At 42.2% G+C, this 25,389-nt stretch overlaps 1 protein-coding gene across 1 annotated transcript in view; it reads left to right on the top strand.

The window, feature by feature from the left end:
- Positions 1-16,887: 16,887 nt before the first annotated feature.
- Positions 16,888-25,389, top strand: part of ITGA2 (integrin subunit alpha 2) — a 109,117-nt gene continuing 100,615 nt past the window's right edge. Inside the window, exon 1 of the mRNA XM_082621640.1 lies at positions 16,888-17,028. Within this exon, the coding sequence (XP_082477766.1) occupies positions 16,971-17,028 (58 nt within the window). The 5' untranslated portion in view covers positions 16,888-16,970. The remainder of the gene's footprint in view (positions 17,029-25,389) is intronic.

The following is a 25,389-nucleotide window of genomic DNA, read 5'->3' as shown; positions in this document are numbered from 1 at the left end:
TTAACATTACATTTCTTAATTTTTCTTTCACATTAAAAGGGTGATTGATAGCCATCAAATTCTTTCCCTCATTCTGGAGTTGACAACAGGGAGGAAAATTACTCCCACATTCTCTCAAGTTAATAACCATTATACACATATACACATGCCATACTAGAATTCTCCATAGTCCAAGTGTCAAATAATTACTTCTTTAACTACTTCTTCAAGCAGCAGTGGGACAGGATAGAGAACAAGGAGTAGATAGGGAAAGATGGGAAAGGTAATCTCACTAAGAATAATAGCAGATGTGACCCCATTTGTCATGCAAAACCAACTGGGTTATTTTTTAAACAAGCCTAGAAAAAGAAGGAATTTTTGCCAAAAACAAGGCCTGGCATCAGTATCTTACAAGCTTAACAAAAAGATGTCAGTGAAGGGGAAACAGAGGAACAAATGAGCTAGGAGACAGACAGAAAACAAATAGTAATATGGCAAATGTAACTCTGAACATATCAATAATTACATTAAAGGTAAATGGTCTGAACACTCAAATCAAAAGTCAGAGATTGTCAGACTGTTAAAAGAATAAGGTCCATCTACATGTCCTCTAAAAGAGAAAGATTTAAAGGCACAAATAAATTGAAAGGAAAATTATGGGGAAAAGATATACCATGCAAAGAGTAACCATAAAAAAGCTGGAGGTGGCTATCTTAATATCAAACAAAATGAACTTTAAGATGAGCACAATTCCAGACTTGGGAAGATTCTATCCTTATGAGGGAGAAGGAGACCCCTGGAATTCCTCTAAGTATACAGAAATCCTAGATTTATACTCGAGTTGACTTTGTTGTCTTGCAGGTTTTCAAGGACTCATTGGTGCCTGAAATTAAACTTCTGTGTGGATTAGAGCCGAATCATGGAGTCATCTCACTCTGAGACTAGAGTCTTAAAAGTGTGTAGCATCCCTGACCTGCACAGAGTTTAGTTACAATGGTCCAATTCCTTCCTGATTTCAGAAATAATAGGGCAAGCACCCAGGCTGCCAGCCACTTCACAGATGAATGCTGTTTGGTCATGTGCCAGAGTTCTAGTTAGTACTTCACTGGCAAGTACTGGCCTGAATTAATAAAAGCAGCATTGACACATCTGCAGGTTTGGTCTTTAGCTGCCAGTTCGCCCAGATAATTTTGTTGTTGTTGTTGTTTTTGTAGTGTCTTTCAACTGAGTATGTGTGGCATGAATTCATTTAGATATCAGAATCTCAAATGGCATTCCAAAGGCAAGCGTGGAAATGCCCCAACCTGGAAAATAAAGAATAGCATCCAGAATTGACCATTAGATGGCAATTAGTGGAGCTGGAAATTAGCCATGCCAAAGATTCTAACCGTCCTTGATGAAAGGCCCAGGGCTTTTTAGTTTTACATGCTGAGTCTCTCATTTTCTATTTTCTTCCTTTACTCTCAGACTTTTCTATTCTATTTGCACCCAAGTACCATCTGTTGTTCCTTTTCACACACTTTTCAAACCTCTCTTTCACTCGTGCCCATTCTGCATACCTCACCATTATAAGGTGGGTAATTGTGCAAAGATTCCAATTAGTGTATTGTTTGACAGCACCTCAGTGTTCTACCATCTAAGATGGACCACATCATCATGAATGAAGACTGTATATTTAAATGGAGTCATTTGTATTCTGCAAGAGGTTTACAGTTGGGACATGCAATCAGGTAGTTTTATTTTGTTTTGTTTCCTAGTAATTTTTTATTGAAGTATTGTTGATTTACAACATTATGTTAGTTTCAAGTGTAGAGCATAGTGATTCAGTATTTTTACAGATTATACTTCATTATAGGTTTTTACAAGGTAATGGCTATAATTCCCTGTGATATACAATATACCCTTGTTGCTTATCTATTTTATACATAATAGTTTGTATCTCTAAATCCCATACCCTTAATTTGCCCCTCCTCTCTTCCCTATCCCTATTGGTAACCAGTAGTTTGTTTTCTATATCTGTGAGTCTGTTTCTGTTTTACTTATACATTCATTTGTATTATCTTTTAAATTTCACATATAAATTATACAGTATTTGTCTTTCTCTGTCTGACTTATTCCACTAAGCATTATATTCTTGACGTCTATCTACTTTGCTGCAAATGGCAGAATTTCTTCTTCTTCTTCTTCTTTTTTTTTTTTTTTTTGATGTGGTATATATCACATCTTCCTTATCCATTCTTCTGTTGATGGGCATTTGGGTTGGCTATTGTAAATAGTGCTGCTATGGACATTGAGGTCCATGTATCTTTTCAAATTAATGTTTTCTTTTTTCCCAGATGTATACCCAGGAGTGGAACTGCAGGATGTGAAGCAGGTAGTTTTGCATGAAGCTGATGAGGCTTGGTGAAGTTTCCCATTTTACTAAGAGGAAAGGGGAAAAATGGAGGACACTGACATTTATTGCCTGTATCTCACATGCCAGGCACTGGGCTAAGGAATTTGTCAACATTATGCTTTTTAATTCTATCAATAATACTAAGTGGAGATTGACAGCAAAGGGCCATGAGAGAAATTCTTTAGAGCGAAGGAAGAGTTCCCCATTGTGTTTGTGTTGATGGTTACATGACTATATAAATTTGTCCTAACTCTTCAAACTGCACACTTAAAATTAGTACATTTTATTGTAAGGACATTATATCACAACAAAGGTAAGAAAAATAAGAAGAAAAGATTTTTAAATGGAAATTATAAATATCTAGACTGATGGAAAGTCCGTAACTCAAATGATGGTGAAGCTGGGTGACAGAAGCAGATAGCGTTCTTGGGAACAACAACAACAAAATTACTGAAAAGGAAAAGACCCACTATGCATATAATGTTTAGAGAGATGGAAAGGTAGAGACGAAAGTAGATGCAATAATCAAGGAAATAACAGAAGGAAATTTCCCTGAACTGAAAAAAATTTAGAATTTTCAGATGAAAGAGGCTCACCAAGTTCCAGTCAAGATTGTTTTTAAAAGGCACAACCTTAAATATGATCTGAAGAGAAAATCGTATAAGGTTCTCAAGAGATGAAGACATTAGGTACGAATAACCCATCTCCAGCTCTTTCTGGAATTCCCCAAAAGGCTGTCTCATGCTCAAGAATACAGCTTCTTTGTTATCAAGGGACATCTGCCATTTTCTTCCTCTAGTTCTTGCTCCTGGCATGTCCTGCCACTGGCATCCTCAGTACAAAGGTGCTGTGTTGTCCTTACTTCTGAAATGAGGATGAAGGGTGGGAGGGAGGCTCAAGAGGGAGGGGATATGAGGATATATGTATACATACAGCTGATTCACTTTGTTGTACAGCAGAAACTAACACAACATTGTAAAGCAATTATACTCCAATAGATATTTTTTTAAAAAAACACATAGAAAAGAAAAGTCTATAGAAAAGGAGATTGCAGGGGTGTGTGGGGGGGTTAAATTCTAGACTCCAGAAATGACATCTGGGGAAGGAGCTGTGGTGGACATGGACTTTAAGATGCAATTTAAGGAAACTAAATGCCAATATTAATGCCACAATGTCTAGGAAAGGAAAGAAGAGAGACTAATTATTCATATTTAATCACATCTTTAAAAGGTATTTTCAATCTAGGCCCATATGGCTTCCTTGACTAGAAACTGATGAAACAGAACAGATATTTCTCTTACATATTTACTTGTACTGACCAGGCTGAAATGCTCAGATCCTAAATGCTGCAAAAATGACCCAATACATTTATGTGATTATTTTCCCTATAATGCAGTTTTGAAGAGTGTAAGCTGGGATTTTGTATCTCAAAGTGTAATTTGGTCCTGCAATATACTGGAAAGAGAATGGATTTTGGAGTCTGGGGGGCTTGGGTCCACATCTCCGTTCTGCTGTTTACTAGCTGTGCATTCTTGGGCCCTGTTTCCTGACCTTGGCCCTCTAAGAATAAGCTTCTTCACTCACACAATGGACATCATAACAATAGCTCATAAAGTTGTTATGAGAAGCCAAAAGAAAATAAACTTAAAATAATAATACATGTGGCATGTCATACATTCTCAGCACATGGTAGACAGTCAAATAATTATCTCACTGCCCTCTTCTTAGTGAGATACATAGATTTTAAGTTTCTGTAATAACTTAGGACAACAAGAAAATTGTTTTTCCTTTAGATTCCAAGTAACTTTTTAAAACTATTTCAAATGTAATTCCCACTGTAGTTGACATTAACAAATATATTTTTAGTCAAAAATAGACACATTTTCTTTTTGCCACAGTTTATAGAACATACATCTATAATTTTAAGCATATAGAAATGGCAACAGTTAGTTTTGGTTTTGGTTCAAATTAAACTGTGTGTCAGTGGATAGAAAGTGATTCAGCAACCGGTTGATCTAATCTTTTCTAATCAGCACTGATGCTTGTCACAGACCTTCCCCTCCATCCACATGTTCATCTCCGCAGCCTACAACTCAAAGAGAAATGCAGGAAGTTCTGTTGATTTGCTGCAATTACTGAGAGTCAGTAAAAGGAGTATATAAGGAAATCCTACTTTGGGGCTGGGGGTGGAAATAGACTATAAACAAAAACAAAAGGCAACTTACATGCAACAGTGCATACAGGTGTACATCAGAGATACTGCGGGCTCAGTTCCAGACCACCACGATAAAGCAATAATGCAAGAAAGCAAGTCACACAAATTTTTTGGTTTCCCAGTACATATACAAGGCATGTTTACACTATACTATAGTTTATGAAGTGTGTAATGCAATTATGTCTCAAAACCCCTCATGTACATACCTTAATTAAAAAATACTTTATTGCTAAATAATGCTACCCATCATCTGAGCCTTCAGCAAGTCATAGTAGTAACATCAAAGATCACTGATCACAGATCACAACAAACATAATAATAATGAAAAGTTTGAAATATTGTGGGAATTACCAAGATGTGACACAGAGACATGAAGTGAGCAAATGCTGTTGGAAAAATAGCGTCGATAGACTCACTTGGCACAGGGCTGCCACAAACCTTCAATTTGTAAAAAACGCAAACCTGTGAAGTGCAGTAAATATACCCAGCATTTGTGTGTAACCCTTGGGTTCTCAGGCATGAGAGCAGTTATAGAGCCATACAGTAAATGGATTGGAGTTTTACAATAAGATTTCTCTGAATCACGTCCTGTTTAGAGATGTGTAGGACCCCCAGATCTAAATCTTTCCTCTGATCTTCTGTGGGTCACTAGAATGTAGATCTCACAGATATCAATCAGCAGCAAGACTGTCCTCATTTTCCTTTGCTCCTCTTACTATGAAGATGGTCCAGACTGCATAGTATGGTGCCCAGGTCATAGTTGGCTTCTTCAGCTTTTGATATTGATCATTTGGATATGCTTGGTGGTGTTAGCGGGGAGGAGGGTGCTTTTCCCCTCTACCCTCTTAGGGTTCACAGCCTGGGACCCTGTGAATTTGACTGTCAAAAGATAGAATAACAAGAAAAGAAAAAGCCGAAGTTTATTAACGTGTGCATGGAGCATATATATGGGAAACTCAGTGATAGTAATTCAAAGGTGTTGGTTCGCAAACTGGTCCCTTGCCATTTAGGAAGGCAAGGGGAGACCAAAGAAAGAGGCAGGCCACTTCAGATTGGTAGGTGGCAGATTTAAAAAGCAAGGGAACTTCCATTCAAGGCTTGTCTTGGGCCCCTGCAAGATGAGTAGAAATCCACACTCACCTGCCAGAATCATCGAAGTTTATATAGAGGCCTTAAAGAGGTTCAGTCACATACACAGTCTAGTTGGTCTCAACAGCACATTAGTCTCTCAAGGCTGTATCCCTGAAGGGGCTCCTAGTGTGGGATAAGTGGGTGGAACACACATTCCCAGGACAGGAGATGAGGTGAGGAGCCTCCAGTTGCCTGTCCAGCTTGAGGGTCAACCACTGGTCACATCTGCTAGATGACCTTCTCCAACAGGAGGGGTGGTTAGAACTTGGGGTTTATATAGCATCTTAACAAAGCACAATAATTTTGTAGAGAAATGATAAGACAAAGGAAAAGTAGTTTAGGCGTTTATGGGTTGCAAACCATGGAAAGGTAAATATACAGGGAAATGAAAGAAAAGGGCTAGTTAATAATGCTTGTCATATAGGTTTCTCTGGTGCCCTCTCTCTAGAGCTATCTCTGGTGATTAAGAATTGTCCTGCACTTCCTGGTATAGAGGAGAAAGCAGAGTCTTTCTTGAGTCTGTTTATTCTCAATTGCTTTGGGCTCAAAATAACCTTTATGTCAAAGTGGCATGCTCTGTGGTGGCACACCTGAACCACATCTGTGGCTTCTAATTTGTAGTCAGTCCCTCCCTTGGTTAGTAATCCAGCCTGTGTTTGCTGAAATGAGGAAGCTATCTACCACACCACTTGTGGTATAACTTAGCCAAAATAGAGCACTATCTTTTACTCTAGTCCTGGTATGATACTACCGTTTACCATTCTCTCTGTAATCCTTTTAATATGTTCCCCCCACCCCCTGCTCTGGGATTTAGAGCTGACACCTTGCTTTACTCCAATTAATATCTCCCCCTGAAAAACCCCTTGTTTCTTGGATTAATATTTCACGCCTAATTTATGTCCTGGGGGATAGTTCCTCCCCTGGATGTGTGGGTCTGTAAGATTAGCCCTCCAGACTCTGGATCCTCAAGTTAGCTTGCCTCCTGTGAGTACATCCTCCTTGCCCTCCAACCCCACACACAAATATGCACACATGTGGGAGCACACACTCACACGCATACACACACACTCCTACACAAGAGTGTTGGTCCTTTAAAAAATTTTTTAACATTATTTAAAAGTTTATTCAAAATATAAATATGTAATGCCAAGACTTATCAAATCATATAACTTAAGTATGTACAGTTCATATGTGAATTCTACCTCAATGCAATTATTAAAGAAAAAACAAATATAATCACTCATAATTTTCTGCTTAAAAAAATGTATATATATATAAGTATATGGCAGGGGTTTGTGCTCAGGTTGGAGCTGAGATTGAGTCATATGTGTCATGTGGAATTAGGTAGTTGGGGAAGGAGAAGGCGGAGAATGGAAAAGAACAGAAGCCAAGATTCAAGGAAGTATGATGGAAAAAATGCTGAGCCAGACTCAGACACAAAGCCAAGGATCAGGAGGAAATAGTGTTTCTGGATATAATGTGGTAATTTGTCTGAATGCTTTGAAACTCAGCCTCCCAGGATGCAGATATGCACCCTGGGGGAGGGGGAAGGAAGCGTGGCCACAGGTGATTCTCACTGGCTCTGGGTATCACACTGGAGCAAAAGAAAGCCTTTTGGGGAATCCCTCTAAGAAAATGTCAAATTGAGAGGAGGTTGCAGCCTCCTCATTTTTAGGCAGATTCATAAGCCAACGTGGCAGCATGAAGTCTGAAGTTATCACAAGAGCAAAAATGGAAAGGGATCTACACACACTTGGTGGTTGAGGAGAGCACCACTCTCAAGCTGTAGGGGCCAACAGCAGTCGCAACTGAACTCCGAGCACAGGTGTGTAAGTCACAGCCCAGGGACTCAAGAAGGGCCCTATATGGTGAGAGGAGGACATCTGGGCATTTGCATGAATGGGATCGCATTTGTACTCAGAGACTGGCAAGCTGACAAATTTCAGTTTACAACCTCTTTGTACATGTCATGGATAGCAACTCTAAGAAGAGAAGGAATGGCCTTACCCTAGTGTAGCATGTGAAAATGTATTGTTCTAAGAGCTTGAAAAATGTTAAATCCCCTCAACTTTAAGCCTTGAAACATCTGCATTGACCTTCAGATTTAGAGGTTTTCAGTGGTATAAGCCACCTCTCATGGAACTATACCTTTATAAAGGTTCATACTGAATCTAAAGAAAATGTGCCTAAATGTTCTTTCACTGAACTGAATGGCATACACCAGACTGAACTTCCGTATCCTCTGCTCATATGCTTCATATAATTTCAGCTAGAGCCAGACTCTAAGGACAATATTTGGGAATGAGATTTCAAGCTCACTGAGGACAGGCAGTTAACATATTGGTTCTCACCACTGTACTGAGCCCATTACTTTGTGCGTGGTAGGTGCTAAATAAATGTTAAGTGAATGCATAAAAGTTATTGCAAGATTCTCAACTTAATTCAAGTGAAAGATCATGTTAGAAACTATAAGAATTTATAAGAAAGAGAGATAGAAAGTCTGGAAAAGAATTATACAGGAAACTTAGAGGCAAATATTACAAGACCATGAAATGGCCCAAAGTTTGTGAGGCAGGAATGTAGCTGTTGCTTTCTCACATAGCATAATAGGGGATGTAGAAGCAGAAAAGATTTAGATTAAATGATTAAGGCTGAGATTCCTGGCAAAATTTAAGTTCAGAATCTTTTGAGGCTCTCCCATCTTCCCTGTTTTCATTCTTTTGATGTGTAAACAAAACTCACTGGCCTGCCAGTCAGATAAATCCTAATGACAAAATTGGCTCTGTTTGACTTTTTGATGTTAAACATTTGAAATTCATTTCCATCAAAAAGGATTGACTCCAATCCAAATGGGACAATCAAAGTTACTTCAAATAAGATAGGAGTTAATGTCATTCATAGAATGCATTAAAATTTAAATTGCCAAATGGTTGAGAAAGGAGGGGTCTTGGTTTCAGAAAAGAATAAAAGCTACCTAAAGAATCAAAGATTGGGCCTCCCTGGTGGCGCAGTGGTTGAGAGTCCGCCTGCCGATGCAGGGGATACGGGTTCGTGCCCCGGTCTGGGAGGATCCCATATGCCGCGGAGCGGCTGGGCCCGTGAGCCATGGCCTCTGGGCCTGCGCATCCGGAGCCTGTGCTCCGCAACGGGAGAGGCCACAACAGTGAGAGGCCCGCATACCGCAAAAAGAAAAAAAAAAAAAAAAAAAAAAAAAAAAAAAGAATCAAAGATTGGCTGAGGACTTCAAGAAAAAAAATATTGTGAATGGTTTATGAGTGTGTCAAACTAAAGAAGACCCTGTATTGAGTTAAACTTAGGTCTCATAGAATCAGGACTAGAGATAGGCCATGGAAAGCTAAAGGTACTTACTGGGTGAAGTTACAGGGCACTGGAAATGATGAGTAATTAAAGAGGAAGTCAGTCTACAGAGAGGAGAATGGAGCAGGTACACACAGGAAGGCAAAGCCAAGAACTCATACAAGTTATAGAGTGAACTGTGTCCTTGCCTTCCCAGTCTCCACTTTAGGTCCCTAAGACCAGGCTGTAATTCATGTCTTTGGGTTCTCTGAAATTTCCTCATGTCCATTCAATTAACTATTCTTTGACTTAGACCAAGTAGGATTGATTTCTTCCCCTCTGAAAAACAGCTGATTTCTAACTGAAACATCTAAGTTTTCCTGAGAGAGCAGAACAGCAGAGAGCCATACAGCTGGCTGGATCCATCATATGACGCATTTCTTTAAAAAAATCTGAAGTATATATGAATAATGTTTCCCCTTCATTGAGCTTTTCCTATGTTCTAAGAGATAAACTTAACTTCTTTTCTCTGGTTTACCTTAATAAATTAAGATGTTAGTCATTAGTTGAGCAAATGTACAAACCTTTATTGTGCATCAGCTCTATGCCAGGCCCTGTTTTAGGGACCATGAGTAAAAGAAGTTAATGAGACGTGTTCACTGTCCTCAAGGATTTCCCATTGGAGAAACATATATGCCTTAAAGGTAAGCTAGTGCTAAGCATAGAAACCTACTCAAACTAGATTAAAAGAAAAAGAAAAAATATTAGGAGGATACTGGGCCATTTCATGGAAATAAAGTTTGGAAGGACAGCCAGATCTCACAAATGACTGGAAACAGAAAATAGAAAGAGATAATAACTAAAGCAATCTCTCGCTTCCCACTCCCTCTCTCCCTAGCGCATGTGTGCTTCAGTTTCTAGGCCTTTCATCTCTGCATCTCTGTTTTCTATGAATAGATGCAGACTGGCTTTTTCTATACTCATTAAAGAAAATGATTGCCCCGGGTGAGCATGAATTCTAGTGCATGTAGTCAGCAAAGTCTCTAGAACCTATACCCTGAATACAGATCCCTGGGAGACAATCTGATCGATCAGCTGGGGTCAGATGTCTACCCTTATCACTAGGAGGCAGGGTGATGTGACTCAGTGACGTCTGGAGGAGAGTCATGGCAAACTCAGAATGACCTACAGGCAGAGCTGGCACTTTGTGCATCTGGCACACATATGAAGACAAATATGGACAATCTAAAATGTGTAGGTATATTGATAAGTACAGAGAACTGAGAACATAGAAGTATTTTACTTTTGCTTATTTGCTTTGTTTGTTTTTTAGTTGAAATGTCTCTTATTTTTGGATATTATGCAACTCCAACCAGCACCTGGACACCCATGGTGAGTCAAACTCAGTGGATTCTGAATGTCACTCCGACTTGTCGTGGATTTACTGGGTGACATTTGAGGAGCCACTGGTTACTTCATTTCAAAATTTTCAGGACTTAGATAGAATTTCACATTCATTACATTTTCAGGTCTAGGGAGAGAAATATCAAACTATTAGGGAATTCATTTCAATTTAGTAACTATTTTTAGGAACTTATTTGCCAGGTATAGGAGTAGACTCTTGTGATATAAACATATATTTAAGAGATCTAGCATTTAAGTGCGAAGGTGGAGTATACACATGTAACTAAATTCAAGTCACACCATAATACATACAAAAGAAAGATTTGTTTTTTTAACTTTTTTAACTGTGGGAGATGGGAGCCAAGAAAGAATAATTCATTATGAATAAAGGGGATGGAAAGGCTGGGCAGCTAATACACAATTCTATTGGAGCCTTGAAGTAGAATTTTAAGAAATGCAGAAAAGGGAGAAAACTATTCCAGGTGGAAAAAATAGCTAAGGAATTAGCAAAGAAGGGAGAGGTCAGCCAGTGAATGGGTGAATTTTCCCTAAGTGTAGGGAGGAACCATGAGATATGGCAGAGGCAGGTTGGGGTCCAAGTGGGAGCTTAAACGCTAAGGTACTTGAACTTTTTCTCGTAGACATCCAAAGATTTTCAGCAGACCAATCCTGCATTTTAGAAAGAAAACTGTGACGATGGTATAAAACGTGGTTTGGAAACAGGGATGGAGAAAGCACAGAGAAATGATTTAAGAGACTGTCTCGTGGTACAAGATCAAAAGGGCTTTAAAGAGAGTAGCAATGGAACAGAAGGTAGGAGATGACATCGATAACCAGGGTAGAGGGTAGAGTGAGAATTGATACAGTGCGGTGGCCGGGAGGCCTGGTGGTAGCTCTGAGGACAAAAAGCAGAGGTTTCTGGTTTAAGTGAATGTATACATGGAAATGCGATAAGCATAGAAGAGCCTGATATGAAGATAAAAAGAGATCAGAAGGGAATACCGGGAAAAACTCATCTGAGCCTCCTCCCCCAAAACTCCTGCCTAGAGCTGAAGGAAGGAATAGAGTTCTTAGCCATTCTCAGAATGTGGTCCCTGGGTGTCTAAAGACCCTTTTAAGTGATCAGTAGGTCAAAACTATTTTTATAATAATACTGAGACATTAGTTGCATTTTTCACTGTTTTCATGTTTGCCCTGATGGTGCAATGTGATGGTGCCCAGATCTTGCATTGCAAGAACAATGATCAGTAAGAGTAATCGTTGCATTCTTCAACACTGAGCACTAGCAGAGAGAGAGAAAGAGGGCGAGAGGGAAAAGAGAGAGTGGGGGAGGAAGAGGGAGGGAGGGAGGAAGAGGAAGACAGAGAAGGGAAGGGGAGGAGGGAGGAGAGAAGAAGGAAGGAAGGAGGGAAGGAAGGAAGAATGGAAGGAGAAGGAAGGAAGGAACGGAGGGAGGGAGGGAGGGAGGGAGGGAAGGCAGGCTAGTTTTACTTGAGAATGTCCTTGACAAACCCGTAAAAATGATTACTTTTATTAAATCTTGACTCTTGAGTACATGTCTTATATTTTGCATGCGGAAATCGGGTAGTACATACAAAACACTTCTGCTGCACACTGAAGTTGAACGGTTGTCTCAGGAATGAACATGGAACACCAGTTTTACTTGAAAGAACAACGGGTAGACAAACTATGATTATCCAGATGGGTATTTCACAGACATTTCTCAAAAATGAACAAAGTGGGCCTTTCATTTCAAATGAAACAACCGATAGTCTATTTTGCCAATGATAAAATTCAAGCTTTCAAATGAAGACGAGAAGTTTGGAAAATGTGTACCTGCCAGCACGAGCTTGACAGCTTTCCGATATGTAAAGACTTTTCTGATGAGATAGGTGGCGATATGATTTTTTTGATATCGTATAATGAGATGTATCAACAGAGAGCTGCATCACTCTGTGAACTAGTGTTTTCCGAATGAACAATGCAAGCACGATGGGACAAAATCTTGCATGAGATCTAGTCAAAATACTCAAGGGACCAATGAAGTTTAATGCACCAGGTGCTGGAGGAGGTCACCGAGAGGATAACTGTGAGCTGGACCAAGGCAATTTCACAGGCTTTCCCCGCCCCCCAGTACCTTCTACCCACTGTTCCCACAACAGGAGTCACTCCAAGCCTTGAGAGAGTAATGTTACTGAGACCATCTGAACTGTACATGTGACTGAATGCTATTAAGGCCTCTATATAAACTCATCATCTTGCAGGAGGGCACAGAGATCTACTCATCTTACCCAAGATAAGCCTCATATGCAAGTTCCCTTGCTTATTAAAACTGCCACCTACCAATCTGTAGTGGCCTGCCTCTTTCTTGGGCCTCACCTTGCCCTCCGTGTGCTGACTGTACGTGCATGCCCAGCTGAAGGATCAATGTTCCTATCCAGTCTTAACCAGCTCAGCTTGAACTAGATGCAGCTGACTCCACGGGGAGTCCTTCTAAATTTAGCATAAGTGTTCCAAGAAAGACAAGAAAGTCTCCCAAGATCCTCCAGGTCTGAGTCAGATGGCCCGCTTTGTGACCCTAAGCTACTCTCTGCCTGTATCCATTGGAAGTTATCCTGCGGCTGGTGGTTTATTTCCCTGTCTCCCCCACTAGATTATACTCTCTCTGTGAAGGGCCAATTTCGAATTTCACCCAGGGTACTTCCCAGGTTGCAAACCAGCACTAGCGTAGGAAAAGTTCATTGATACGGCTTCCTGTTTCACACTGCAACTGTTACCAAACCAGGTGCATCTTGTCCGACCCATGGCAAGCCAAAAGGCTGAGACACCGAGGTTTGCAGCACAGTGAGGGTTTATTTGCAAGGCAGCCAAGTGAGGAGATGTGAGAACAAATCTCAAGTCCACATCCCTGAAGGCAAGGGGCTGGGGCTATTAATGGGATAATGAATAAAGAAGCAGGGCGGTCTGAAGCATGGGCAGTGTGGAGAGCGTGGGGAAATGCGATTGGGAAAAGGTGCAGTAGTCGTCGTTCTGCACAAGCATAAAGAAGCTACAGGCCTCTGCGCCTTCCAAAGGTCACCCAGGACACTTGCCCAGTTGAAGGATCAGTGGTGCTATCCAGTCTCAACCAGCTCAGCTCAGACTGGACACAGCAGACTCTAAGTTTCCAGAAAACAACTCACTGGGGCAAACATCTTATGGTTTAGGCTACGTGCAGCTTGGAGGACATGCAAGTCTTTTTTTTTTTTGCTGCATGTGGGCCTCTTACTGCTGTGGCCTCTCCCATTGTAGAGCACAGGCTCCAGATGCATAGGCTCAGCGGCCATGGCTCACGGGCCCAGCCGCTCCACGGCATGTGGGATCTTCCCAGACCAGGGCACGAACCCGTGTCCCCTGCATCGGCAGGCAGACTCTCAACCACTGTGCCACCAGGGAAGCCCAGCATGCAAGTCTTAAAAAGACTTTGATGAGTGAAGGCAGGTGAAATGGATTTAACCCACAGTTTCACAACTAGTCTTTTAAAAGCACCACTTGTTGAATTTTGGTGCAGTATCAGAGGAATAGCCATAAGTGTGTTCTATTTGTCCAGCTATAAATCTGTGCAATGACAGAGTAATTCATATAATTTCACCAAAACTATGTATCTACAACAGATTGACTGCAGAAGCAGGTAAGATAATCCAAGTGTTTATTTTTTAAGCCAGATATTAAAAAGTTTGGCAAAAATGTAAAACAATGTCATTTTCTCGTGAATCCTTTTATTTTGGGAAATAGAGTTATTTTTCATAAAATGTATTATTTATGTTAACATGTAGTCATTTTATTGTTATTTTAAGATGAATTAACACATAAATATTGAAAAACGTATCCATTTCAATTTCTTCCATGATAAACATTGATAGAAACTATTCACATATACAAAAGTTCTTTGGGATCCTCAATATTTTTTTCCAGCTCTATTGAGGGGTAACTGACAGTTAAAATATGTACGTATTTAAAATGGACAAATTAAGTTTTGATATACATATAATTGTGAAATGATAACTGCAACCAAGCTCATTAACATATTCATCACCTCATAATATTTACTTTTCCTGTGTGTGTGGTAAGAACACTTAAGATCTATTCTCTTAGCAAATTTCAAGCATATGAGACAGTATTATTAACTATATAGTTAATTATTAACTATTAACTATTATTAACTATTAACTCCAGAACTTAGTCATGTTCTAACTGAAAGTTTGTACCATTTGACCAACATCACCCCATATTCCCCACACCCCAGCTCCTGGTAACCACCATTGTACTCTCTGTACAATAAGTTGACTTTTTTAGGTTTCACATGTAAGTGAGATCATACAGTATTTGTCTTTATCTGGCTCATTTCACTTAGCATAATGTCTTTTAGATTCATCTATGTCACTGCAAAGGGCAGAATTTCCTTCTTTTTTATGGCTGAATAATATTCCATCATATATATAATCTCATTTATTTATTCATTCATCCGAGGGATCCTGAGACCAAAGAGTTTGAGAAACCCTCCCTTAATCTTATTTCCTGCTCAGAATGTGTTGCCCAGAAAAATTACACTTAGGCAAGATATTTCCTAGGAAGTTTAAGGCAGAAGTTCTCAAACTGTTTTGTGTCAGGAACCCTTTACACTCTTAAAAAGTTAATGCGGGGCAAGAGTTGGCTCCTTGTTTCTTGAAATTTGAAATTGTTGCCTGCTCTGGAAAAATATAGCTCCTGATTTATCCTGTACCTCATGCCAGGATGTTAATTTGTCTGGTTCTGAGCACAAAAGCAAAGAAGGGTGCATTTTCCTCTCCAGCGCTCTGAGACAAAGCACAGATTCCTGTCTCACATGAAGGGAACTCTCCTGCCTCCCAAACAAGGGTCTGTTCCAAACACTTACTCACATTTCAGTGAGTCAGAAGGAAACAGACAGATATTCATCTCCCTGAAACCTGGCTGACTTCCTGCAAGAAGTCTGTGAGGAGAGCCACGATTGGGTGTCAGGGTTAGTGAGCGGCCACCTACAAATTCTCAGGTGTTATATGGAGTCTTAGTAAGCAGGTGAGTACTATCGACAGCGCAGAAAAAAAACGCCTTCAGGTGTTTGTCAGGATTAGTAAGTAGTATGTGACAGATAAGAAAACAGGAAACAACCAGGGGCCATAGATTTTGGTTTCAAATGTATTGAGTTTATAGTCATGATTTATAAGCAGTAGCATCTGATGAATACCAATTTAATACTTTAACAATTTGAGACTCCAGCCCTAGCTATGGTAAAGGGGAGCATTTGATTTTTACCAGTTAAGTCCTTCCCATCTTGAACCACTTTGCTTCCTAGTGGCAGTATGCCAGTATGCCAGTATCCCATCCTCCTGATACTACCTGCTCCATGAAGATTTGGAATGATGATAATAATAATGATTAGACCAGCAAATCCTTAAGTTTAGTTTATGAAAACTTTTGATTACTTCATAAAAGTAGTCGCTGGAAGAATTCTGGTTTCAACAATGTGCTGGGAATTTGTGGGTGAACTTTCGGAGGCAAAATCAGATTTAGAGAAAAGTGAATATTCTATTTCTTAGCTTGGGAAGTAAAAATCTCAGAAGTGGTTATGGAATGTTCTCTTTCCATATCTGAGCGTGAAATAATGGAAGAAAATGCTCACGATGTAATGTAGACAAACAGAAAGAATCACGAGTTCATACGGGGGTTCTCACTCTTCTGTGTGTCTTGAAGTAAATCTAAAGTTGGCAATCAAATCAGCTCCTTATTTGGAGAGGAAGGTATGAGGATTTATTACACACACACACACACACACACACACACACACACACACACACACGGCGCTCTTGCAGCAGCTCTTGCTTAAATATCACTTCGGGATAATCATAACTTGTGGGCAGATCTTCTTTCCTGTCGAGGTAGTTTCTAACCTGGTCATTGTGCGCTTATTTTTGTCCGTTTTCCCACCCACTTGGGAAAGGCAGAGAAGGCATGCACCGCGCAGCCCCTGAGAACTGTGGCTGAAGCTCACGGCTCCCCCCAGCCCTCCCACCCCTGCCAGGAGCCGGGAGCCGGAAGGCCTGCACGACGGCCGGGGCCGCTCGGGGACACCGGGTCCCCCGCGGGCCAGCGTCAGGCTGTCAGGGGTGGGGTAGTGACCGGCTAGCTTTCGCCCGTCTGCTGCGCCCGGCAGGAAAAGACCCCAGGGCCGAGGTTCCCACCCCCGCCACTTCCTGGATCCCTGGGCTGGGAGGGTGTGCGGGGGTGGAGGTGGGGTCTGCGGGGGTGTGGAGGAGCCCAGGTGCAGCTCGCCTGGCGGCGGGGCGGGGCTGGGGCGGGGCCGGGGCAGGTCGGGTGTTTGCTGAGGCGAAGGGGCGGGCCTTGGCGCCCCGGGAGCTGCCCGGCAACTTTTCCCGGCTCACACCCGGGCGCGGGAGAGAAGACCTCGGGAAGGATCCTGGGGAGTTTCCGGGTCCTAGGGTCCCCGTGCAAACCCAGAGCAGCTCCAGTGCCCGGGGCGGCGGGCTCAGGATGCGGCCAGGACGGACAGGCGGCACACTGCTGCGGCTGGTGTTAGTGCTCAATCAAGGTAAGCGACGGGTTTGCTCCGCATGAGTTGCAGGAGGAACTTGCGTGGGTCCCGGGGGCAAAAGCGAGGAATTCTGCGCCAGCGAGGCACAGGTGACGCGCGTCTCTGCTCTGATTCCACGTGGACCCAGGCGCCTAGCCATCCCAGCAGGATGGAGAGAGACTCCCCATCCCCGCTCTCCCTCGCCTGGTGTCCCCATAAGGCCCGGCTCACCCTGTCTGTAAAGCACCCTTCAAAGCTCGATACGCGCTTCGCTCTTAGGCACACACGCACGCGCACACATGCATGGGGGAGTAAAGATTAGTGGAGCGCCTGGAGATCCAGAATCCTGCTGCCGGGTTCAGACAGGTGCCCCGCCAGACCCGGACCCGGAGGTTCTGTGCGTCCCAGGAATCCGGTCCTGGGAGACAGCCTGCCCCTTAGGGCGATGCCTGGTGGCTTTGCAGGAGCCTGGGAGCCCAATAAGCTTATTTTTCAACCCCAGGGTGTGAATAATGTCCCTATTTCTTCAGGACGCAGCACTGATGTTTCTTCCCTTAGTGGACGTAGGAAAACCAAGCGCCTCTTCAATACTTGGCAGAGGGGAATTCTTCACGCCCTTCTGCCTTCTTCTTACTGTTGTAACGTCGTCTGTTCGACGGATGTAAACTTAGGTCAGGAAAAGTTCTTTTCCGCTTTCTGGATTGTAGGCGCCGCAACGAGAGATTTACCCGCAGCTGCAGCTCCAACGGCAGGGGATTGAGAGCCGGGCCCACCCGTCGCCTGACTCCTTTTGCACGAAGTGGGGAAATGAGGCTGGGGGTACCCAGCTGCGGCGCAACCACGGTCCATCAAGAGTACTTTCCCCAGGGGACTTCCCTGGCGGTCCTGTGGAGGGAGCGCGGGTTCGATCCCTAGTCGAGGAGCTAAGATCCCGCGTGCCGCCGGGTGTGGCCAAAAAAAAAAAAAAAAAAAAGCTACTTTCTCCAGACCATTATGCAGAGCCTCCTGTGTGCTTACTTCAAGAACTTTAGTTTACTTTTGGGGTTAGGTGGGGTGGGGGGAGTCGCATTTGTATATCATAGTTTGAATAGTTATCAAAGCAAAACAAACAAAAAAGTGGTCTCTGATTTTCAAGTGTTTTTACAAAGAGGAGAAATCTTTCTTAAACTGCCCTCCTTTGAGGCATTTAACCAGTATGCAGAAGATACCCTGTAGCATTTTCTCCAGGTTAGAGAAAGAGAAATAACACGACCCCAGCGGAGAATAGGCATCGTTAGTTTTCCTTTCTAACCCTGGGTCTGGTGCTTCACAGATATTCTCTCCTGGGACCCCAAGAGTGTTTTGAGGGGCCATCAACCCTAACTTAGGGGTTTCAGAGAAAGTTGGATTCACCTTGAGAATCAGCTCCTGGACACCACCACCTTCCCAAGAGCTAATGGACATTTCAATGCAAACCTTTCATCTCTCTTTAATTACTCATTATTAACAGAAGCTATGGAAATATAACATCATTTTCTTATCTTTGAAGTGTTGAGGCTTGTTCTTTAAACAGCAGTGAGAAATACTTCAGAGGAATGTAGTGCCGCAAGGCATGAAGTCAGGTACAGAGACTTTACCTGGAGTTGGTTAACATGCAACTCGCTGCAAACCAGCAGAGGTGATTTAAAATGACATCTGTCCAAATAGTTTGTATATTTCCTCCTTCCTCCTGCTCCAGGTATTTACATACTCAAGGAACAGGTTTTCTCTTAATTCAGGGTAATCAGAATAAAACTTTGTCATTTGTTATCTGAACCCAAGTTCCCAGGGAAACAGCATCATTTTTTGATACCATGAATATCCAAGATTAAAATGAATAATTGAAAGTTCTAGGTTTGTGACAGCTGCAGTTTCTTATGGCATGACCCTATCTGTATAAAATTTTGAGTACTCATCATTACTATACAGACACACATGTAGTTGCTTATAAGTTATATCCATGTATATTTGTGTAATATAAATACCAAAAATTAAAATGTAAAAGGCGCATATGTGTATGCGTTTATACATCTAGCACACACCAACCACTGTAGAAACTTAAAACCATCATATCTCACTTTAACACGTAGATTCAAATTCGCTTTCTATAAACATTCTCACAGGTATTTAAGAAAAAGCAGTGCTCATAGTTTGGTTTCATATTTATCACTTTTCATTGATCATTCCTTGGTTTAAGTGCTTGCAATCATTGAAATGGTAACCGGCAGGTTGAGGATGGAAAAGAAAAACCATAAGAGGCCTGGATAATCCATAAACTAAGTAATAGGTCCATAGGGAAAAGGGAAATGTGATTTTAAAATGCACGACATCACTTACACTGTCTAGTGTGTTGCTTGGCTAAGGATAATCCTTCCCTAGCCTCATCTCTTGCTATCTCTGGTACCCTGCCCGAATCACCCCCTATTTTCAGGTCCCTAATTTCCCCTCAGGCGGTAAATATTCTAATTTCCCTCTTAGTAAGCAAGTCCTCCTTTAGTATGTAATTTGGCAGCTCTTTCCCCCTGAAGCACCCTCCACCCCTGGCTTCTGTTCTCCCTGTTTGTCTCCTATTTTCCTGGCTGTTCTTTCTTAGTCTCCTTCCCAGGCTCAGCTGTTTGGCCCAGTCCTTGGTGTTTGCAGACTTCTAAACTCTTCATTTTACCAGTTCCCTCTGGGCCTGCTCCCCGCTCAAGTCAGCATCTCCAGCCAGACTCCTCTCCTGAGTTCCAGATCAGTGTTTCCATCTGTTAGCGAATATCTCCACCTAGATGCCCTATATGCACGTCCAACTCCACATGTCCCCAACTGAAGTAGATATCTGTCCTCTGAAATTTTTTCCTGCATTGTCTATTATTGTTTAAAGGCAGCATTATCCTGCAAACGTGGAAACCAGGGATCTCTTCCCTTGTCTGCAACCTCAGAAACTGTCTCTAAGTTCTGTCTGCTCTCCCCCACTCATGTGCCTTCTGCTAGCTGCCCAGTTCAGACCCTCGCTTTTTGGTGTCTGGACTCCCACTGTCTTTAAGCTGGTTCTCCTGTGTTTGTCTCTTATCCCTCCAGTCCATTCTCTGCTTTGTCACCAATGTTATCTTTCTAAACACTTATCTGTATCCAATCACCCCTTTGCGTCAAACGTTTGGTGGCTTCGCATCTCACATAGCTCACAGTCCAAATTTTGTGGCACGTCAGAAAAAGTCCTTCGCCATCTGGCCACAGCCTGCCTGTTCAGTTTCTTCTCTACCACACTCCCCTGTGCACACTTACACACAAGCACACACACTGCACATAGGCACACTCACAATACACACACCCCAGAGCCATGTACATGCACCTATACACACCCTTCTGTGTTCTGACTGCACCTGAACATCCCATATTTGGTGTTAGCATATTTTCCAGACTATTTTCTTGGCCTTCACTGCCTTGATGCTTTTTCCCTTTTTTTTTCCTCATCTGTTTGCAACTCACCGTTGTCCTATGTTAAAAGAGACAACCCCAAGTAAAATTATAAAGTAGGGAAGCTTTTATAACAAAAAGGGAAGTTTGAAGTAATCTCTCATTTCTGGGACCCACCCTCAACGACCTCTCTCATCTCAGCCTCAGCCCCTCAACCACCTTAGACCACCAGCTGATACGGTAACTCCCCTCCCCCATGGCTCTTCAGCTACACCGGCCCAACCTCAACTAAGCTTTGCTTTCCTACATACTGGTTCACAAGCCACTGTTTTGATTCACATTCATAGATTGGGATTCTGGATTCAGTATTTAAAAACAATTACTCATACGTTTCTGATGTGCAGCCAGGTTTGGAAGTAATCGCTTAAATATTAGCACTGTACCTTCTCTTACCTAACAAATTAAAATTCCAGAATTGCCTGTACCACCTTGTTTTGTGATGACCACCAAGTCAGGTGTATTTCACCACCAAGAGTCAGAGAATGCGTCAGTTCAAGTGAATTCCTTCTAAAGTATGTGATGACTGCTCCTTTCTTAGTGTGCTGAAAGCCATGGGTGTATAAAAAGGGAAAAGCCTGTTAATGCAAAGAGATGAGCTGCTAATGGTGGAATTTTAGACATTCAGCAAAATAAAGGCCATTTAGTCTGTGTGTTGAAAATAAAGAGTTTCAGGAAGAATAGGAAAGATATTTGGGACCGAAAGTGTCATCTTGACATCATGTAAATGTTACCACTAAAGTCACTATCAGCCCCTGCTTAACTTGGGACATTACAGAAAGATCGAGCACAGTATAAGGGAAAGAACTATGGAAAGCTGTTACTCCAATCAACAAGTCAAAGATGTGGAGGGTATGTGTATGCATGTGTGCTTTTGTATCTTACGGTAACTGATGATTTACCTGGAGGAACACACAGAATAATGACTCTTAAAGAGAAGAATCTTGATACCACAAGTCCCGAGACAATAATAGGTCCTCTGTGTGAAAGTGACCCCTATGATTCTCCCTTCTGATGATACATAGGTGCTTTGTTGCTCTGGATGCAGTGAATTCCATAAAACTAGTTTTTGATCATATCTTTATGCAGCACTTGCTTTATGTAAGGCAACGTGCTGGATCCAGTGTAGAACCACTGGAAACTTGAAATGTGGTCCAGAGAGGTTACAGTCCATTTGGAAACAAGTCTGCACACGAGGGAAAGACATTGTCTCAGTCCCTGGGGGCTGCCTAACCAATTTCATACCCTACCATCCTCCTTCCTGACAGAAGCCCAAGTACTAGGTTAACCCCTCCTCTGCACAGCTAGGAGATCCAGGGAATGTTGAAGGGTAATTGGACTGAGCCAGTGCTGGTGGTCCCAGATCTCTCGCCAGTGTCTGATTTAGACATGGACATATAATGGAGTTTTGACCAATGAGATATGGAGTGAGATCCGCTCAGGGACTCTGGGGAACGAATTTTTCATTCCTAAGGGAGATGCTAGTTAATAAACATACTGTTAGGTCTAGATGTAAATCTTGGAACAGCTGTAGCCATCTTGCAACCATGATGTAAGGACTAGCTTGGAGATAAAGCCAGTACACTGGCCTAGTGGAAAGAGAGGAAGAAGAGGGTCCTTGATATTGTCTTTTATTGATAGTTACTGAAATTTCGAGCCATCATACATCTTGGTGTCTTAAAAAATTTCCGTGTAATTTAAAACTTGTTATGTTGTTCTTGTTATGTTGTTGTGTTGTCTATGCCTATAACATAAAGATGTAAGTTTCTATAACATAATAGGTGTCATATGGTCTCATGCAGTTAATTGCTGAATGAATGATACAGAACTAGATGTTGAGTTCAGAGGATGGAGAAATATCATTGTGACATGTTTAAGTATCAGGCCTCTAGAGAGGCTGTCCTGGGGGCAGGAAATAATTGTTACCATTCAGATCTACTGTGAAAGGCCTTAGAGATCAAAGTTCAGTTCTTTGTAAGTGACTGTAAGTGGTAATACAGTAATGTAATCACTAATAGGCCCCAAGTCTCCTAGTTCCTGGGGCCAGATGTTTTAGATACTTAAATAGGAAAGGAGAAGGCGCTATGCTCGGAACACATTACTCAAGGTATTCACAGAAAGTGAGAGCTGGGAGGTGGGTGGGTGCCCAACCGTGAAAGGCCTTGTAAACCCTGGAAAGGAGCGTGGAGTTTATCTGGAGGACAGCGGGAAGGCTCTGAAGGTTGTTAAGGCACAGTGACACGCTCCGGTTGGCCCCTTGACAGATCACTCTGGCAGCAGGGGGGATGGTGGAGTGAATGGAAGCCAGACTGAAGGCACCAAGACCACTTAGGAAAGAACTGGGTCTAGGTTCGGTGTTAGAGATGGCGGTGGTTCAACTATACTCCAGTATTAAAAAAAAAAAAAAAAAAAAGATGGCAGTGGTAAAAACCCAGATAGTGGCAGTAGGGAAAGATAGCTGAGGACAGATGTGAAAGGTATTAAGGAAGAATGGACAGGATTTGGTGATTGATTTACGAGACCTGGGTTTCTGATGTAAACAACTCGGGGGGTGCCAGTCACCAAGACAGGAGCGCCGAAGGACAGCAAGGCTAGAGGAAAAAGAGAGCACTTCAGGGGCTTCCCTGGTGGCGCAGTGGTTGAGAGTCCGCCTGCCGATGCAGGGGGCACGGATTCGTGCCCCGGTCTGGGAAGATCCCACATGCCGCGGAGCGGCTGGGCCCGTGAGCCATGGCCGCTGAGCCTGCGCGTCCGGATCCTGTGCTCCACAACGGGAGAGGCCACAACAGTGGGAGGCCCGCGTACCGCAAAAAAAAAAAAAAAAAAAAAAAAAAGAAAGAAAAAGAGAGCAGTTCAGCTTGACAGGTTGAGTTTGAGACATCCACGTGGATACGTGTAGTTACTAGATGGTTATGTGTAGCGGTGTCAGGAACAGGAGTGAGAGCAACATGGGCATAGAGATTTAGGAGTCGTGGGCATCTGGAGAGGGATTGAAGACATGATGTTGATGAGTCAGACGAAGAGAGAGGATGACTGTGGCTGCAACCTGAGGAGCTACCTTAGAAGGTCGGGTGAGGAAGTGGAGATGCCAAGGGAGAGAGAAGACGCAGCTGGATGAGGAGAAAGAGGACAGCACAGACTGGGGCACCGCGGAAGTGTTTCGAGAAGGAAGAGTCGGTCCACAGGATCAAAGTCCTCACAGAAGTCAGGCAGGTCTGACCTCCTGGGTGAGGGCAGTCACTGCTGAGGGGAAAAAACAGAACCAGAGTGGAGCCAGCTGAGGAGTCAATGGAAGGTGAGGGATGGGGACAGTGCCAGGAACTTTGGCAGGAAGGCAGGAGCTAGAGGGATGAGGTGGGAGGGGCTGCTTAAAAACAAACAAACAAGCAAACATTGGAGAAACTTGCATAAACATTATCATTGTGTTTTTTTTTTTACTTCTGTCACGGTACTGCACGGTACACTTGTAAGTTTTGAAATTTACATTGAGGCATCCGTATGTGGCAGGAGTCCGTGACACGAGAGAAGCGAAGAGGAGAAAAGGGGCACGCGTGTCCGTGGAAAGGATGCTGTCAGGGAGAAAGAAGTGGGAGGGGGAAACTGGATGACCCACAAGAACAGCAGCTCCGAAAAGATTAGAAACCACACATGATCACGTGAAGGAAGTCGAAGCAGGTTCTGGGCTATGAAATGGAGAGGATATTAATTGATGAGAGAAAGGTGAAACTGACCAAGGCACACAGAGAGAAAACTCAAAACAATCTTTTCAGAAATCATAGTCGCATATAGCACAGAGAATTAGTGTTGTCTTTGAAAGGTTCTGGTCATAAAATATGAAAGCCTTTTATTCTGCATAACAGTGTTTTTTTTTCAAGGGTTTTAAACATTTCTATTTAATACAAATTAGAGAAGAAATTAATGTCTACTCTTAATTTTTTTAAGTTATAATTAGTTCAAGGTACTATTCAAGTGTTTTATCCAGTCTATGCCTGCTGACTCTTGTCACGTAAATTACATTTACTAACCAGTATAAACTTGAACTGCATATTTTTGTAATGTTTTCAGGTCCATTGAATATTGGGACTGTTCATAATTTTCAAATATATTTTTCCTCCTTGGAGAGAATTGTCTGTTCTGTTGACCAAACAGTTCATAGAAACTGGGCAACTTTGTCAATGAAGATTCCTGCATTATTATTCCATGTTCTGAAAGGGTAACTGCAATTCTTCCTTTTATTAGTTTAAAGGGACTAGAGCAGTTTTTACTGCAGAAACCGTACATAACTCCTGATCATTGAAAGGCTTTCTGTATAAAAATGAGGCTAATGTTTAAATGAGCAAAGGGGAAAAAAAAGAGTGATGGACACTGTATTGTCAGTGTAAGAGATTATTTCATTGTGTTCTGAAGAGCGTGTACAAAGCTATTGTGCCCCTGCATGCCTTGAACATTGGCAGTTGTCATTCTCCTGATTCATTCGAAGGTGGCCTTTGTTTGTCTTTGTGTAGGCCTGATCTCATTTCCATGGATACCATGTAGAAATGCAGACTGAATGCAAGCTGGCTCTTGGCCAGTTCAGTAAGATAACTCTATTCCAAATTGTTTACCAGTTTCCTTCAGGTCCTTTAACCAAATAGCTTCTTGGACGCTTGTTAGAATATGGACAATGAACCTTCTGAGTTGTATAACCTTTTTGTAATCATATTCTCAATACTAGTGCATAAAATAGATATTTCAGAGAAATTGACTTAGTTTTCTGTGTACTTATTGTTGGGGGGGTGGGGAAGGAGGACATAGCCTTGGTAATTGGGATACTTTTATGTGATCTTATTTTCCTTTCAGTATAAAAATGTAATAGCCCAGATAAAAAAAGTCTTAATGCAAAGTGGAAAGATGGTTAAATAATTTATG

This window comes from Mesoplodon mirus, assembly GCF_964341445.2.
Source record: "Mesoplodon mirus genome assembly, chromosome: 5".
Classification (NCBI taxonomy): Eukaryota; Metazoa; Chordata; class Mammalia; order Artiodactyla; family Ziphiidae; genus Mesoplodon; species Mesoplodon mirus.
Note: the sequence above shows the minus strand (reverse complement) of the source record. Positions and strands in the feature narration are given on the sequence as shown.